The sequence below is a fragment of the Pocillopora damicornis genome, chromosome 10 (genome assembly GCF_964200805.1).
Source record: "Pocillopora damicornis chromosome 10, jaPocDami1.2, whole genome shotgun sequence".
In the NCBI taxonomy this organism is placed as follows: Eukaryota; Metazoa; Cnidaria; class Anthozoa; order Scleractinia; family Pocilloporidae; genus Pocillopora; species Pocillopora damicornis.
In genome coordinates this window covers 9058320-9075401 of record NC_142679.1, presented here as the reverse complement: position 1 = coordinate 9075401, position 17082 = coordinate 9058320, and the positions used below count along the sequence as shown (strand labels likewise).

At 37.0% G+C, this 17082-nt stretch overlaps 2 protein-coding genes across 2 annotated transcripts; one reads left to right on the top strand and one right to left on the bottom strand.

Moving 5' to 3' along the window:
• The first annotated feature begins 2076 nt into the window (after positions 1–2076).
• On the top strand, positions 2077–6015 carry LOC149038807 (uncharacterized). The gene is made up of 4 exons (XM_089185197.1): positions 2077–2242; positions 2642–2714; positions 2907–3644; positions 5138–6015. Exons 2-4 carry the CDS (start codon positions 2662–2664, stop codon positions 5859–5861), a joined length of 1515 nt encoding a protein of 504 aa, XP_089041323.1. The 5' UTR covers positions 2077–2242; positions 2642–2661; the 3' UTR covers positions 5862–6015.
• Positions 6016–8755: 2740 nt separating this feature from the next.
• On the bottom strand, positions 8756–12675 carry LOC113682130 (uncharacterized). Its single transcript, XM_089185196.1, has 4 exons — positions 12446–12675; positions 11959–12031; positions 11022–11759; positions 8756–9632 (listed from the first exon to the last, which is right to left on the bottom strand). Exons 2-4 carry the CDS (start codon positions 12009–12011, stop codon positions 8909–8911), a joined length of 1515 nt encoding a protein of 504 aa, XP_089041322.1. The 5' UTR covers positions 12012–12031; positions 12446–12675; the 3' UTR covers positions 8756–8908.
• Between the last annotated feature and the right edge of the window lie 4407 nt (positions 12676–17082).

Genomic DNA, 17082 nt, shown 5'->3' with positions numbered 1-17082 from the left:
GCTGTATTATCGAATTTTCATTCAATATTCTCGTAAGAAAGGAAGATGTGGAGAGAATCGCTGGAAAACATAACTGTTTTCTTCTCTTGCAATAAAGTAAAACTAACAACTGAATTCTGAAAGTTTGGCAAGTAATAACATTTTTCAGATTCCTTCAAATGACAAAATGTTGTACGCTAAGCCCGTCTGGCAGTTGAGGGAAAATTCAGTCCTTCAGTAGGAGTCCAAGAACGTTCTTACCCCTGTGATTGAATACAAGTGAGACAACAGTAGTTATAAAAAGCGAGTCCTGGCGCATTTTGAAAACAACCTTGATTTCAAGGCGACTCGTGAATTTTACCTCGAAAATCAAGGTGGATTTTAACCTTGATTTCAAATAACAGTTCTGGCGCATTTTGAAAACAACCTTGATTTCAAGGCGACTCATGCATTTTTACCTCGAAAATCAAGGTGGATTTTAACCTTGATTTCAAAGAACAGTTCTGGCGCATTTTGAAAACAACCTTGATTTCAAGGCAACTTATGAATTTTACCTTGATTTCAAAAAACAGTTCTGACACATTTTCAAAACAACCGTGATTTCAAGGCAACTTTGACCTTTTACAGGTTCACATTCGGGGGTTCTGGCGCATTTCATGTCTCACAAAAAACAATTTTGATTTTAAAGCAACTCATAAATTTTACCGTTTGGGGGTCGAAAAAAGCTCGGATCACTCGTAAACATAACGAAATAAAATTTGAATTTGAAAAGACATCGAACAGGTTGCATATTATTTTTACAAAGGATATGCAAAGTCAACACAACTAAACTTGTCTGTTGCAACAGACAAGTTTTTATCTTGTTTCTGACGCGTCAAAAACAGGTTGAAGAAAATAAATAAAAATGATTCTGACGCTTCGGGAACATTTTGAGGAAAACAAATTTGAAAAATTTCTGACGTGACAGAAACAAGAAAATAAATTTGAAAGAAACAGGTTGAGGAAAATAAATGAAAAATGTTTCTGACGCGTCAGAAAAAAATTTTGAATAAAATAAATGAGAAAAATTTCGCAGGTAATTCAGTGTTTCTTTAGAAACTTACCCCTTTAGAGAAAAATTTCGGATGCGTCAGAAAAAGTTTTGAAGATAACAAATGAGAAAAATTTCGGACACTTCAGAAAAAAATTTCAAAGAAAATTAATGAGGAAAATTTCGGACGCGTCAGAAACAGATTGAAGAAAATAAATGAAAATAATATTTTTGACGCGTCAAAAAAATTTTGAAGAAAATAAATGAATAAAATAAATAAATTCTGACTGCGTTAGAAAAAGGTGGAAGAAAATAAGTGAAAATATTTCTGACGCGTAAGAAACGTGTTGAAGAAAATAAATGAAAAATGTTTCGGACGCGTCAGAAAAATTTTCAAAGAAAATTCATGAGATTTTCTTTAAAAAAAAATTATCATTTATTCTCTTCAATCTGTTTCTGATGCGTCCGAAATTTGTCATTTGTCCTCTGAATAAAGAAGTGCTGCTCATTAGTTTACTATTAAAAAAAATATCTAAAAAATTGTTTAAACAAACTTAGCAAAATAATTAAAAAAATTATTAAAAAAATTACTTTGGCCACCAAAAATACTTACATTGATTAGCTATTGTTACAGTTTTCCTGTAACACACAGCACAATCTAAGTCTGGCAGAATATTACTGATAACATCCTTAATACGGGTATGACCAAAGTTTAACGTAGTCTTAATGACCATAATTCTGCCTGGCCGAGATCTATGATCAAGTGGCCTGGAGAACTGAAAAAATTAATTAAAACAATTCTTTTAAAACATATTAAAAAATAATTGTAAAAAATATTAAAAAATGATTTTAAAAAATTGTTTGAAAATATTGAGGGCTTTTAGCTAAAACCGTAGCCTCCTAAATAATGTTTTCTCACCTTGCCCAAAAACATTTTTTTCAAAGTAAAAAAACTTGCAAATTTATTTCAAGCTGAATATAAAAGGTTTGCAAATATCTTGGATTATATCACGTATTTAGGAGCCTGTGTACAATTGTATTTGATAGTCGAGGACACCTAATTCATCACCATTATCTACACACTTTCCATCTATCAATATCTCTAATTGATTTGTCATTAATCAGTGACAACAAACTGATAAAAACAGCCTAGTTAAGATCAGTTACCCATCGTTTCACCCTGAAGCCCAGACCGTTTGTTTGAGCTGTCTCACTTTAACTCAAATAGCAGAGGTAAGCGCGCTTTCGATTTCTGAAGAAAAACTGAATTTCTACTCGCTTGCACTCAGGCTTAATCGTTTTTTTTTCTAGATCTTAAATAATGTCGCTCAAAAAGTTTTGGAATTCAGCTGTTTGTTTTTACCTTGTAAAAAGAAAGATGAACACCGTTATGTTTCCAGCAATGCTCTCAACGTCTTCACTTCTTTCAAGAAAGTGTAGTAAAAATTCTCTTTCACAGAAGAAGTTTTTTACACAAAGTTAAGAAAATGGAACAAAAATGGAACTAAGTCGAAATCCTTGAAATTGTTTCTTTAATTTCGTCTGACCCATGTTGTTTCTCATTCATGTTAAGGCTTTTTACGGGAAACCCAGAGATCTGGTCATAGCTGATTATAGATATTTGTGTTTCAGGTTCTCATTTCAGATTAGTGATGAGTCTTGTCCTCTGCGTTTTGCTGATCACTTCTTGTGTGACTTTCGCCAGGTAAGTATTTATAAACTAAATTGAAAGGACGAAATCGAATACAAATTGAAACTCACTTTGCTTTCAGCAATGAACCTTTTGCAACACCTCGGTATTGTTCATTCTTTGAGCATCTTTAAAACTATTTGTGACTTGAATCTAGCGGCGCAATGCGATGAATTTTCAATTTACAATTTCGCATTTTTTTTTCAGCTCCGAAGAGGAGCTCTATGGAGTTGTCAATGATGGTAAGTTCTACGAGCGACATCCACCTCAATATGCCAGCGACAATTGGCTGGGAACAGCCACTTTGATCGGCAGTGGAGAGTGGAACAGCTTCCAGTTTTTGTTCTTCCACCCAGACGGTACTTTATATGGTGTTCACAACGACAGGTTCTACAAAGGGCCTCCCCCTAAAGCTACCTGTACCGATGCTGCTCAGGACTGGATGAATACAGCGACTCTTGTGGGCACTGGAGGATGGCATGTCTTCCAGTTTCTGTTTTTTGATCCTGAAGGGACACTGTATGGTGTTGCCCATAGCAAGTTTTACCGGCGAGCCCCTCCTACACATGGCTCAGACAACTGGCTGGGATCTGCTACACTGGTTGGAAGTGGCGGCTGGCAAGTATTCCAGTTCTTGTTCTTCGACCCAATGGGAATGTTGTATGGCGTTGAAAACGGCAGGTTTCACAAGAGAGAGCCGCCCACGCATGCAGGAGACAACTGGCTGGGATCAGCAACTCTTATTGGTACTGGAGGATGGAACCATTTCAAGCTGCTTTTCTTCCTGAATGACGGCAAGCTGTATGGCGTCAACAACGACAAGTTCTACAAACGTACACCTCCTGTCCGTGGGAACGATAACTGGCTGGGCTCTGCAGAATTGATAGGCTCAGGTGGCTGGTCTGTGTTTAAGTTCCTGATGGGTCCTCTGAGGCCACCTCCAAGGTGATTTGCAGTTATCATTGTTAGGTTTATATCCTAGTATTGCATTGCTTAAAGTTGCGGCGTAAAATTTTACACGTGAGCCGCATGAAAAAGGTTTATTTGGAGGTGTAGGTGGGGTGGGATACTAACACCCCTATCAATCCAGTCCCTCCAGGTTACAAAAGACACAAGAGGAATAGATAAGTGTTCCCTCAGATGCGAATCAAATATTGTTACGCAGATAGACTCAGATGTAAAAATGTGTACTTCAACTGATAAGGATGAAGAAAACTCAATATAAACAATCTCGCCAGAACGACGTTTGATTGAAACCCAGTAAACAGAAAGACCATGGAACAGTTTACAATCCGCCGGATTAACGTGGAAATACAAAAAAATCATGTTGAAAGTGTGTACATCGCAAAATGATAGCAGCTATTTTTTCCAAACCGCGGAGAGCAGATGACCCTATATAACTCAGATTGTGATATAACTAAACCTTACTGAAAAACAAAACAAAAAGAAAGGAGTGTCAATTTATTCATAGTACTTTGAACCACATGATACGGTAGGTTTTGTTCCTAATACATTACAACAGGAAAGAAAACAATCCAAAAAAACTTTGCTCTAACGAAACACCTTGCTCTGACGAAGGGCTAACGCTCGAAACGTCAGCTTTTTTACTCTTTACGGTGGCCAATTCACGTTTTCAACCTGGTTGTTAACGCTAAATCAACTTGCTGAATACTTACTTTTTAAAGAAATATTTCTCACAAAATAAGCTCCGCTTAGTACCTACAAAAGAGTTTTGTGGAACAGCGTGTGAGTCTCTAGTTGTCGTTGTTGCTGTTGGTGTTTTTTTAAGATTTTGTCTCGAAAGTTTGATAGCTCGTAATCCGGTCAAATGAAGGAGAAGGACGTTTTCGTAACCATTAATGTTTAGTAAAAAACGAATAGATTTGAGGTACACTTTATTATAAATTTGTCCTTTTCATCAAGACGTGCGGACAAATTTTAAATTAGTAATAGACTTGAAATTTAAGGAAAACATGTTAGTCAAACAGAATTTTTTATAGCTATTCATTGTGATTCTCTGCCACAAAAAGCGAACAGAAAATGGACCAGTCGTGATCTTTGGTGCGCAAGGAACAAAGACAAGAATCAAAATGGGTGGACACAACCAAGCTTAAATTTGTGCTCAATAAATAAACACGTTCTGTTGTGGGCAGTTTTAAGCCACGTTGTTCACCAAATTTGACTTCCTTTTTTTAGGCTTCTAAGTGAATCTTTATGTGACACACCTTTGAGTTTACACCCACCATTAGTCTCCATAGCCTCATTTTAAGAATAACATCTTTAGGTCGGTCCTACACCATAGTTTAGTGCACACAGATCAGTACTATATAACAACAGTAACAGAAATATGGACTTCTTTTCTTCTAAACGAGAATGGATAAGAGTCGATAAAATGTAGTCAGTTTGTAACAGCTTAGAAATTCATTTGTTCTTTTTAGACTCTATGGAGTTGTCAATGATGGTAAGTTCTACGAGCGACATCCACCTCAATATGCCAGCGACAATTGGCTGGGATCAGCCACTTTGATCGGCAGTGGAGAGTGGAACAGCTTCCAGTTTTTGTTCTTCCACCCAGACGGTACTTTATATGGTGTTCACAACGACAGGTTCTACAAAGGGCCTCCGCCTGGAGCTACGGGTACCAATACTGCTCAGGACTGGATGAATACAGCGACTCTTGTGGGCACTGGAGGATGGCATGTCTTCCAGTTTCTGTTTTTTGATCCTGAAGGGACACTGTATGGTGTTGCCAATGGCAAGTTTTACCGGCGAGCCCCCCCTACACATGGCTCAGACAACTGGCTGGGATCTGCTACACTGGTTGGAAGTGGCGGCTGGCAAGTATTCCAGTTCTTGTTCTTCGACCCAATGGGAATGCTGTATGGCGTTGAAAACGGCAGGTTTCACAAGAGAGAGCCGCCCACGCATGCAGGAGACAACTGGCTGGGATCAGCAACTCTTATTGGTACCGGAGGATGGAACCATTTCAAGCTGCTTTTTTTCCTGAATGACGGCAAGCTGTATGGTGTAAACAACGGCAAGTTCTACAAGCGTACACCTCCTGTCCGTGGGAACGATAACTGGCTGGGCTCTGCAGAATTGATAGGCTCAGGTGGCTGGTCTGTGTTTAAGTTCCTGATGGGTCCTCTGGGTCCTGACTGATGAATAGCCTTCATAACGACGCCACAGTGATTTAAAATGCCGGATCTTAGATCACCTGGGGATTAAGCTAATGGATGGATGATGGAAATTGTTTGTTCTCTCTTCCATTAATATAAAACAAGGGGAATAAAAACGAAAATACAATCAAAAGAAAGTTTCTTAGTTGTGAACGTTATCTATCTTAATCTTGGGCATAAGCGAAAAAACACCTCAAATACTTTAAACATCGCATGCATTGCATAGAATCCCAGCAAAGCTTTGCTAAAGGGAAAATTGCAGTTCATTAATTGATTTAAAAAAAGGAAAGTGAAGTTTTGGCGCAGCTGTTTGGGATCTAAACCATTTTTGACGCTATTAGTTATCAGTCTTGAAAACCGTAAGATTATAACAGAAACTACACGCATCCTAGTTAAAGACATCTCTTTGCCCCAACCTTCCTCAAACTATCATCGAACATTATCGCCATATTCGACTCTCCATCTTTAAAGATGAAAATATGTATTCCAATGTGTTCACACGACTGTAGCACATTTCATCATGCTAGAAATATCAATAATTATGTGACCTAAATATTCCCGTGTGAACCTGCAATGTCTAAGAGAAACTGAACCATTTCCATCACTTGTTAAGTGCTCAAGTGCGACTTCGGCGCTCGAAACTTGCCTCGTCTTGTTCTGAAGTCTGGCTATAGCCCTGAGCTCGTTAGAAAAAGTACGTCTAGCTAAGATCAGTTACCCATCATTTCACCTTAAGGCCCAGATCATTCTCATAAATTTTACCACGAAAATCAAGGTGGATTTTAACCTTGATTTCAAAGAACAGTTCTGGCGCATTTTGAAAACAACCTTGATTTCAAGGCCACTTATGAATTTCATCTTGATTTCAAAAAACAGTTCTGACACATTTTCAAAACAACCTTGATTTCAAGGCAACTTTACTTACTTACAAGTTCACATTCGCGGGTTATGGCGCATTTCGTGTCCCACAAAAAACAACTTTGATTTCAAAGCAACTCATGAATTTTACCGTTTGGGGGTCGAAAAAAGCTCGGATCACTCGTAAACATAACGAAATAAAATTTGAATTTGAAAAGACATCGAACGGGTTGCATATTATTTTTACGAAGGATATGCAAAGTCAACACAACTAAACTTGTCTGTAGCAACAGACAAGTTTTTTATCTTGTTTCTGACGCATCAGGAACATTTTGAGGGAAGCAAATTTGAAAAAATTTCTGACGTGACAGAAACAAGAAAATGAATTTGAAAAAAATAAATAAATGAGGAAAATTTCGGACGCGTCAGAAACAGATTGAAGAAAATAAATGAGAATGATATTTCTGACGCGTCAAAAAAAATTTTGAAGAAAATAAATGAATAAAATAAATAAATTCTGACTGCGTTAGAAAAAGGTTGAAGAAAATAAGTGAAAATATTTCTGGCGTGTAAGAAACGTGTTGAAGAAAATAAATGAGAAATGTTTCGGATGCGTCAGAAAAATTTTTAAAGAAAATACATGAGATTTTCTTTAAAAAAAATTTTTCTCATTTATTCTCTTCAATCTGTTTCTGACGCGTTCGAAATTTTTCTCATTTATTTTGTCAGAATTTTTAATTTATTTTCTTCAACCTGTTTCTTTTAAATTTATTTTCTTGTGTCTGTCGCTTCAGAAAATTTCCAAATTTGTTTTCCTCAAAACTTTTCTGATGCGTCAGAATTTTTTCAGTTATTTTCTTCAATCTGGTTTTGAAGCGTCAGAAACAAGATAAAAAAAATTGTCTGTTGCAACAGACAAGTTTAATTGTGTTGACTTTGCATATCCTTTTGGGACACGAAATGCGCCAGAACCCGCGAATGAGACATTGTGAACCTGTGAAAAATTCAAGTTGCCTTGAAATCAAGGCTGTTTTGAAAATGTGTCAGAACTGTTTTTTTTTTAAATCAAGGTTGATTTCAAGTTGACTTGAAATCAAGGAAAAATTCATGAGTTGCCTTGAAATCAAAGTTGTTTTCAAAATGCGCCAGAACTGTTCTTTGAAATTAAGTTTAAAATCCACCTTGATTTTCGAGGTGAAATACATGTGTTGCCTTGAAATCAAGGTTGTTTTCAAAATGTGCGAGAACCCGCTTTTCATAACCATTACAACTCAAACAAATGATCTGGGAGTGAAATGATGGGTAACTGATCTTAACCAGACGTACTTTTTCTAACGAGCTCTTTGCACTCAAATATAGCATTAGTTGAAGTTGTTGGAAAATGAAGTGCTTGAAACTTTTAAAAAGAGGGTAAAAATTTAATAAAAAACAGAAGGACTGTAATTGTATGAGAATTTCTTCTTCTCAAATCTTTTTGACATGAGCCGATTAAATTAGGGAAATACCTTGAGTACCTTACTTCGTAATATCATCATCTTGAGCACTTAACAAGTGATGGAAATGGTTCAGTTTCTCTTAGACATTGCAGGTTCACACGGGAATATTTAGGTCACATAGTTATTGATATTTCTAGCATAATGAAATGTGCTACAGTCGTGTGAAAACATTTGAATACATATTTTCATCTTTAAAGATGGAGAATCGAATATGGCGATAACGTTGATGATGGTTAGAGGAGGGTTGGGGCAAAGAGATGTCTTTAACGAGCATGCGTGTAGTCTCTGTTATAAGCTTACGGTTTCTAAGACTGACGACTAATAGCATCAAAAATCGTTTAGATCCCAAACAGCTGGCCAAACTTTACTTTCCTTTTTTTAAAAATCAATTAATGAACTGCAGTTTTCCCCTTCGGCAAAGCTGCGCTAGGATTCTCTGCATTTCATCCTATGCTTAAAATATTTGAGGTGTTTTTTCGCGTTTGCTCAAGATTAAGACAGATGGTGTTATCAATAAAGAAACTTTTTTTGATTGCATTTTCAATTTTATTTCCCTTGTTTTATATTAATGGAAGAGAGAACAAATATCTTCCATCATCCATCCATTAGCTTAATTCTCAGGTGATCTAAGATCCTGCATTTTGAATTACTGTGCCGTCGTTATGAAAACTATTCATCAGACAGGACCCAGAGGACCCATCAGGAACTTAAACACAGACCAGCCACCTGAGCCTATCAATTCTGCAGAGCCCAGCCAGTTATCGTTCCCACGGACAGGAGGTGTACGCTTGTAGAACTTGTCGTTGTGCACGCCATACAGCTTGCCGTCATTCAGGAAAAAAAGCAGCTTGAAATGGTTCCATCCTCCAGTACCAATGAGAGTTGCTGATCCCAGCCAGTTGTCTCCTGCATGCGTGGGTGGCTCTCTCTTGTAAAATTTGCCGTTTTCAACGCCATACAGCATTCCCATTGGGTCGAAGAACAAGAACTGGAATACTTGCCAGCCGCCACTTCCAACCAGTGTAGCAGATCCCAGCCAGTTGTCTGAGCCATGTGTAGGGGGGGCTCGCCGATAAAACTTGCCATCGGCAACACCATACAGTATCCCTTTAGGACCAAAAAACAGAAACTGGAAGACATGCCATCCTCCAGTGCCCACAAGAGTCGCTGTATTCATCCAGTCCTGAGCAGCATCGGTACCGGTAGCTTTAGGCGGAGGCCCTTTGTAGAACCTGTCGTTGTGAACACCATATAGAGTACCGTCTGGGTGGAAGAACAAAAACTGGAAGCTGTTCCACTCTCCACTGCCGATCAAAGTGGCTGATCCCAGCCAATTGTCGCTGGCATATTGAGGTGGATGTCGCTCGTAGAACTTACCATCATTGACAACTCCATAGAGTCTATAAAGAACAAATGAATTTCTAAGCTGTTACAAACTGACTACATTTATCGACTAATCCATTCTCGTTTAGAAGAAAAGAAGTCCATATTTCTGTTACTGCTGTTATATAGTACTGATCTATGTGCACTTAAATATGTTGTAGGACCGACCTAAAGATGTTATTCTTAAAATGATGGCTATGGAGACTAATGGTGGGTGTAAACTCAAAGGTGTGTCACATTAAGATTCACTTGGAAGCCTTAAATATTTAAATTTGGTGAACAACTTGGCCTAAAACTGCCCACAACAGAACGTGTTTATTTATTGAGCACAAATTTAAGCTTGGTTGTATCCACCCATTTTGATTCTTGTCTTTGTTCCTTGCGCACCAAAGATCACGACTGGTCCATTTTCTATTCGCTTTTTATGGCAGAGAATCACGATGAATAGCTGGAAAAATACTGTTTAACTGACATGTTGTCCTTAAATTTCAAGTCTATAACCGATTCAAAATTTGTTCTCACGTCTTGATGAAAAGGACAAATTTATAATAAAGTGTACCTCAAATCTATTCGTTTTTTACTAAACATTAATGGTTACGAAAACGTCCTTCTCCTTCATTTGACCGGATTACGAGCTATCAAACTTTCGAGACAAAATCTTAAAAAAAAACACCAACATCAACAACGACAACTAGACTCACACGCTGATCCACAACACTCTTTTGTAGGTACTAAGTGGAGCTTATTATGTGAGAAATATTTCTTTAAAAAGTAAGTATTCAGCAAGGTGTTTCGAATGTGTTCTTTCCTGTTGTAATTTATTGGGAACAAAACCTACCGCATCATGTGGTTCAAAGTACCTTGAATAAATTGACACTCCTTTCTTTTTTGTTTTTTTTGTTTTTGTTTGTTTTTTTTTAGTAAGGTTTAGTTATATCACGATCTAAGGTATATAGGGTCATCTGCTTTCCTCGGTTTGGAAAAATAGCTGCTGTTATTTTACGATGTACACAATTTCAACATGATATGTTTGTATTTCCACGTTAATCCTGCGGATAGTAAACTGTTCTATGGTCTTGCTGTTCACTGGGTTCTAGTCAAACGTCGTTCTGGCGAGATTATTTATATTGATATTTCTTCATCCTTATCAGTTGAAGTACACATTGAGCTGTTTACATTTGAGTCTATCTGCCTAACATTATTTGATTCGCATCTGAGGAAACACTTATCTCTCCCTCTTGTATCTTCTTTTGTAAACTGGAGGGACTGAATTGATAGGGGTGTTAGTATCCCACCCCACCCACACCTCCAAATAAACCTTTTTCGTGCGACTCACGTGTAAATTTTTACGCAGCAACTTTAAGCAATGCAATACCAGGATATGAATCTAATAATGATAAAATCACCTTGGAGGTGGCCTCAGAGGAGCCATCAGGAACTTAAACACAGACCAGCCACCTGAGCCTATCAATTCTGCAGAGCCCAGCCAGTTATCGTTCCCACGGACAGGAGGTGTACGCTTGTAGAACTTGTCGTTGTTGACACCATACAGCTTGCCGTCATTCAGGAAAAAAAGCAGCTTGAAATGGTTCCATCCTCCAGTACCAATAAGAGTTGCTGATCCCAGCCAGTTGTCTCCTGCATGCGTGGGTGGCTCTCTCTTGTGAAACCTGCCGTTTTCAACGCCATACAACATTCCCATTGGGTCGAAGAACAAGAACTGGAATACTTGCCAGCCGCCACTTCCAACCAGTGTAGCAGATCCCAGCCAGTTGTCTGAGCCATGTGTAGGAGGGGCTCGCCGATAAAACTTGCCATCGGCAACACCATAGAGTATACCTTCAGGATCAAAAAACAGAAACTGGAAGACATGCCATCCTCCAGTGCCCACAAGAGTCGCTGTATTCATCCAGTCCTGAGCAGCATCGGTACCGGTAGCTTTAGGCGGAGGCCCTTTGTAGAACCTGTCGTTGTGAACACCATATAAAGTACCGTCTGGGTGGAAGAACAAAAACTGGAAGCTGTTCCACTCTCCACTGCCGATCAAAGTGGCTGATCCCAGCCAATTATCGCTGGCATATTGAGGTGGATGTCGCTCGTAGAACTTACCATCATTGACAACTCCATAGAGCTCCTCTTCGGAGCTGAAAAAAAAATATGTGAAATCGTAAATTAAAAACTGATCGCATTGCGCTGCTAGAAAGATTCAAGTCACCAAATAGTTTTAAAGATGCTCAAAGAATGAACAATACCGAGGTATTGCAAAAGGTTTATTGCTGAAAGCAAAGTGAGTTTCAATATGTAATAAATTTCTTCTACTCAATTTAGTTTATAAATATTTACCTGGCGAATGTCACACAAGAAGTGATCAGCAAAACGCAGATGACAAGACTCATCACTAATCTGAAATGAGAACCTGAACCACAAATATCTATAATCAGCTACGACTAGATCTCTGGGTTTCCCGTAAAAAGCCTTAACATAAATGAGAAACAACATGGGTCAGACGAAATTAAAAAAAACAATTTCAAGGATTTCGACTTAGTTCCATTTTTGTTCCATTTTCTTAACTATGTGCATAAAACCTCTTCTATAAAAGAGACTTCTTATTACAATTTTTTGAAAGAAGTGAAGATGTTGAGAGCATTGCTAGAAACATAACAGCGTTCATGTTTCTTGTTACAAGGTAAAAACCAGCAACTGAATTCCAAAACTTTTTGAGCGACATTATTTGAGTTCAATAAAATAGAGTATTAACTCTCAAACGCTAAGCCTGAGTGCGAGCGAGTAGAAACATCAGTCTTCTTCAGAAATCGAAAAGCGCACTTACCTCTGCGATTTGAGTAAAAGTGAAACAACTCAAACAAACGGTCTGGGCTTTAGGGTGAAGTGATGGGTAACTGATCTTAACTAGGCTGTTTTTATCAGTTTGCTGTCACTGATTAATGACAAATCAATTAGAGATATTGATAGATGGAGAGTGTGTAGATAATATTGATGAATCAGGTGTCCTCGACTATCAAATACAGCTGTACACAGGCCCCTGAATACGTGATATAATCCAAGATATTTGCAAACCTTATATACTCAGCTTGAAATAAATTTGCAAGTTTTTACTTTAAAAAAAAAATGTTTTTGGGCAAGGTGAGAATAAAACCGTGGCCCCCAATATTTTCAAACAATTTTTTAAAAATTATTATATATATATATTTTTTTTTCAATAATTGTTTTAATTAATTTTTTCGGTTCTCCAGGCCACTTAATCATAGATCTCGGCCAGGCATGATTATGGTCTGTAAGACTACGTTAAACTTTAGTCATGCCCGTATTCAGGATGTTATCAATAATATTCAGCAAGACTTAGATTGTACTTTGTGTTACAGGAAAACTGTAACAATAGCTAATCTATGTAAGTAAGTATTTTTGGAGGCCAAATTAATTATCTTTAATAATTTTTTAAATAATTTTTTTTATTATTTAGTTATCTTTTAGAAATTTTTTTAAAACAATTTTTTAGTTATTTTTTAAAACTAAATTAGTGAGTAACACTCTGCGCACCGTAGTTGTAAAACTTCTTCATTCTCCGACTTCTTCGGGAAGTTTTAAAGTTAACACTAAACGCCTGTATTTATAAGCCATAATTAGCGGTTATGCGGGGGCCAATGATCAAAAAGGCTTGGCGAGACATACTAATAGGATCAGGCGAAGTTGCACAAACTTTGATCATTTTTTTGGGCAAGGTGAAAAAATTAATTTAAAAAACTGTCTAAAAAAATTTGAAAAAATTAATCAAAAAATTAATAAAAAAAAATTGTCAAAAAAATTTGATAAAACCCTGTAATTGTTTTAAGGGGTGTTAATACCTGGATAATGATGTTTATTTATTCCAAACGATCATAGAATTAAACTGCTATTTCTCAATATCGAGATTTTGACTGACTAAACACATAGATAAACTACATCATGAATATACATCAGTCACTTTTTTCTCTGTAAGTAGTAATTATGTTCCTCGTATTTTGTTTTTGCTTTTTTTCTTTCAGGCTGAAGAAGTCCGCATTAGTGCTTTGTTAGCTCCCAAAATTCTTAGATAAACAACCTGTTTTATTTGGTGATGGCCAAGGCGACTCTCCGACGGAATAAATGGTCATAAAATATTCCTTGCCTAGTGTGGGTTATATCAGCATTTACTCTATTCCCTTGGACAACCATGTGCACTCGCGTAGTAAAAAAGTAAATTGCTTGAGATTTTAAGATTGCGTGTTGAATGCCTTATAATTTCCTGTCAGGCATGTTTTTGTTGAATTAAGTAATAATTTAAAAAAAACTGTGTTAGAACATGATTTATTTGGGAAGCTGTGTACCTATAACAATCAAACAATCATATGCTTGAAACATTTAGACATTTCAACTAAGCGATCTTGAAACTTCACCTCGGACATAATAAGTTATGGCCAAAAACTTCTCTGAAAAATCTTAAGGTGCATGTAGCCCCCAAATAAAAAAGTTTCTTTCTTGACTGTCTTTCACCAGAGATCGTTTGAAGAGTTCGCAATATTAGCGGGCTCGAAGTTCTTAGCTGGAAATCAAATTGCACATACAACTGAGGCGTTTCTCTTCTCTTTTCTTAGACAAGTATTGGAGCAAGATTCTATAGAAGTTTATGGCTCTTATTTGAACTTTATCATAAAATATTTTCTCCATCGAGCTGATGTGATTTTCATGCTGTAATAACTGATTAAACCACAAGTGAAGAAATTTAGAAGCAATGATTTTAAATTTTATCCATTTTAATGCGTTTTTCAGGCTGTAGTACCTGGTTTAGACCACAATTTGAGAAATTAAGAAGCGAAGACTTTTTGTTTTATCGAGCTAGATATGATCTTAACATGCATTGTCAAGCAAGAGAAACATCACAGGAAAAAATAGTTTGATCAAAACCAAATCGACCCGCACGAAAACTGAGAAAGCAAAATTTAGCAAATAACGAGGGCTGAAGTTAAAAGAATCCTAAGATGGCGAATTCTGAAAGTTTGGTGAGCGATAAAGACTATTTAGATTTTACACAATGACAAAATTCAAACGCTATAAGCTCGAGTGCCAGTTGGAAGAACATTTAGTCTCTCTTTCAAAGTCCAAAAACGTGGTAAGCTCTGCAGTTGAGTATAGGTGAAAAGGCTCTCACAAAAGGTCTGGACTACACAGGAAGTGATCTTAACTAGGCCGTTTTATCAGCGTGCACCATTGATTAATGACAAATCAACTAAAGCTATTGAAAGATTGGAAGTGTGTGGACAATAGTGATGAATCATGTGTCCTCGACTACCACAAACACAGCTGTACACAGGCTCCTAGCTACGTGAGATAATCCAAGATATTTGTAAACCTTGTATATTCAGCTTGAAATAAATTTTTAAGTTTTTGCTTTGAAAATGCCTCAAACGTGTAGTAGCTACTTTATGCATTATTTTTCAGATTTTAGCCAAATTGCATGACTGTTTTCGCTCATTCCCTGCAAATAACCTGAGAGTGCGCAAAAGTGAAAGAGAGCCTGAAGGAATTTAAGCAAAAACAGGCAGTCTATAGAAAGCCTTTTACTGACTAAAATAGTTATCTTTTTAAATTTTTTTTATAAAAGCGTATGTATGGTTAGTTACTTGTGGCCATTCTCGGGTCAGAGGAAAGCACAAGTTTTCCGGCGGTTGGAATGTTGACTGCATCAAGGGTGAAGTGCCGTTGAGTAAACTGCATATTGAAACAGTAATTGTTTTAAGGGGTATTAATGCCTGGATAATGATGTTTATTTATTCCAAACAATCATAGAATTTAACTGCTATTTCTCAATATCGAGATTTTGACTGACAAATTTTTGTCAATTGAAGTACTGATTCGCACTAAAATGATTTAATTTCTGTTATGCTTGTCTGTTTTGCCATAGAGGTAATTAACATATGCACAAAACGTGTAACTTCGCACCCTTTTGAGTCATTTTCATTTTGCTGAATCAAATCTTTCTCGTTTATCTACACACTTACACACTCCATGCAATGATTCTCCCGAAGGTCACTTCATAATTGCATGAGATGTTACGAACCCTAACAGAGGAGCTGAAAAGGCATAAACAAACAGTCTGCATTGATGCTTTGTTAGCTCTTGAAATTCTTCGACAAACAGCTTGTTTTATTTGGTGATGACCAAGGCGACTCTCCGACAGAATAAATGGTCATAAAATATCCCTTGTCTAGTGTGCGTTATATCAGCATTTACTCTATTCCGACTTGGATAACCATGTGCACTCACGTAGTAAAGAACTGAGCATGAGTTGTGTCAGTCGTTTGGGGTTTTTAGATTGCGTGTTGAATGCCTTTTAATTTTCTGTCTAGCAATCAGAACTAAACAACGATAAAATTGAAAGAACTAGTAGACTTTCTCATTTTCGAGAATTTGAAACTTCACCTCGAACAAGAAAAGTTATCGCCAAAGTTCTGAAAAAATCTCACGGTGCATGTTGTAAAATGGTTATCTTCTTGAAATTAATAAGTTTCCTTCTCGTCTGTCTTTCACCAGACAGGTGAGAGATGACGGACAGACAGTTGATTTAAGAGTAAATATTTGCAGAATTGGAGTACTCAGCTGGAAATCAATTTGCACATTCGACTGTGAGTTTTCTCTTCCTTTTTAGACTTGCACGGAAGCATGTTTCTATCAGTGTAACAATATGGCTCATACTTGTAATTTATTTATAGAACCATTCCTCTGTGGAATTGATGGGATTTTTAGGCTTTCGTAACTGATTAAGACCACAGTTGAAGGGATAGAGAAGTAAAGATCTTAAATCGAGCTAACTATAATCCTAACATGTACCGTCACGTGAGAGAACCATCACTGAGAAAAAACGTTTGATCAAAACCACATCGATGCACGCAAAAAGTGAGAAAGTAAATTTTAATAACGAAACAAAGGCTGAAATTAAAAAAAAAACGTAGAGAATTGTCTCAGCGGTCATAACACAAGCGGAGAACATTTAAGTTTAAAGTTGTGGCGCTTGTTACTCTTAAGAACATACTTTTCACAAGTACAAAACGATCTAAAGCGATGATTTGCGTTCTTTTGCCTAGGGTTGAATCAAGCCAAAGAAAGCTTCCAACGTGGATTTGTGACATGGAACAAATAGTATTTAACATGCGACGCCAGTTGATGAACAAAGAAGTCGAAGGGAGCTTTAACATATGTATTAGTTTTAGATAATTATGTCCCTTTATATTCTTCGTATCAGTTTTACGACCCTTGTAATAAGTGAATGTTTACGGTTTTCTTCAGATGTTGACTAAATCTTTGAAAATCATGTTGCATATCTTGTTTTAATTGCGAACAACCAAAGTAAAAAAACAACAACAAAAAACAAAAGGCTTCGGCTTCTGGCGAATCAGGAAATTGATTTTAAATCATTTGATTTTACTCTGCGTC

Bases quoted from the DNA above. Each gene is read 5' to 3' on its own strand.
- LOC113682130 (XM_089185196.1), bottom strand. From the start codon at position 12,011: ATGAGTCTTGTCATCTGCGTTTTGCTGATCACTTCTTGTGTGACATTC. The intron at 11,760-11,958 runs GTAAATATTTAT...TTTTTTTTTCAG, and splicing joins TCTTGTGTGACATTCGCCAG to CTCCGAAGAGGAGCTCTATG. The intron at 9,633-11,021 runs GTGATTTTATCA...TGTTCTTTATAG, and splicing joins CCTCTGAGGCCACCTCCAAG to ACTCTATGGAGTTGTCAATG.
- LOC149038807 (XM_089185197.1), top strand. From the start codon at position 2,662: ATGAGTCTTGTCCTCTGCGTTTTGCTGATCACTTCTTGTGTGACTTTC. The intron at 2,715-2,906 runs GTAAGTATTTAT...TTTTTTTTTCAG, and splicing joins TCTTGTGTGACTTTCGCCAG to CTCCGAAGAGGAGCTCTATG. The intron at 3,645-5,137 runs GTGATTTGCAGT...TGTTCTTTTTAG, and splicing joins CCTCTGAGGCCACCTCCAAG to ACTCTATGGAGTTGTCAATG.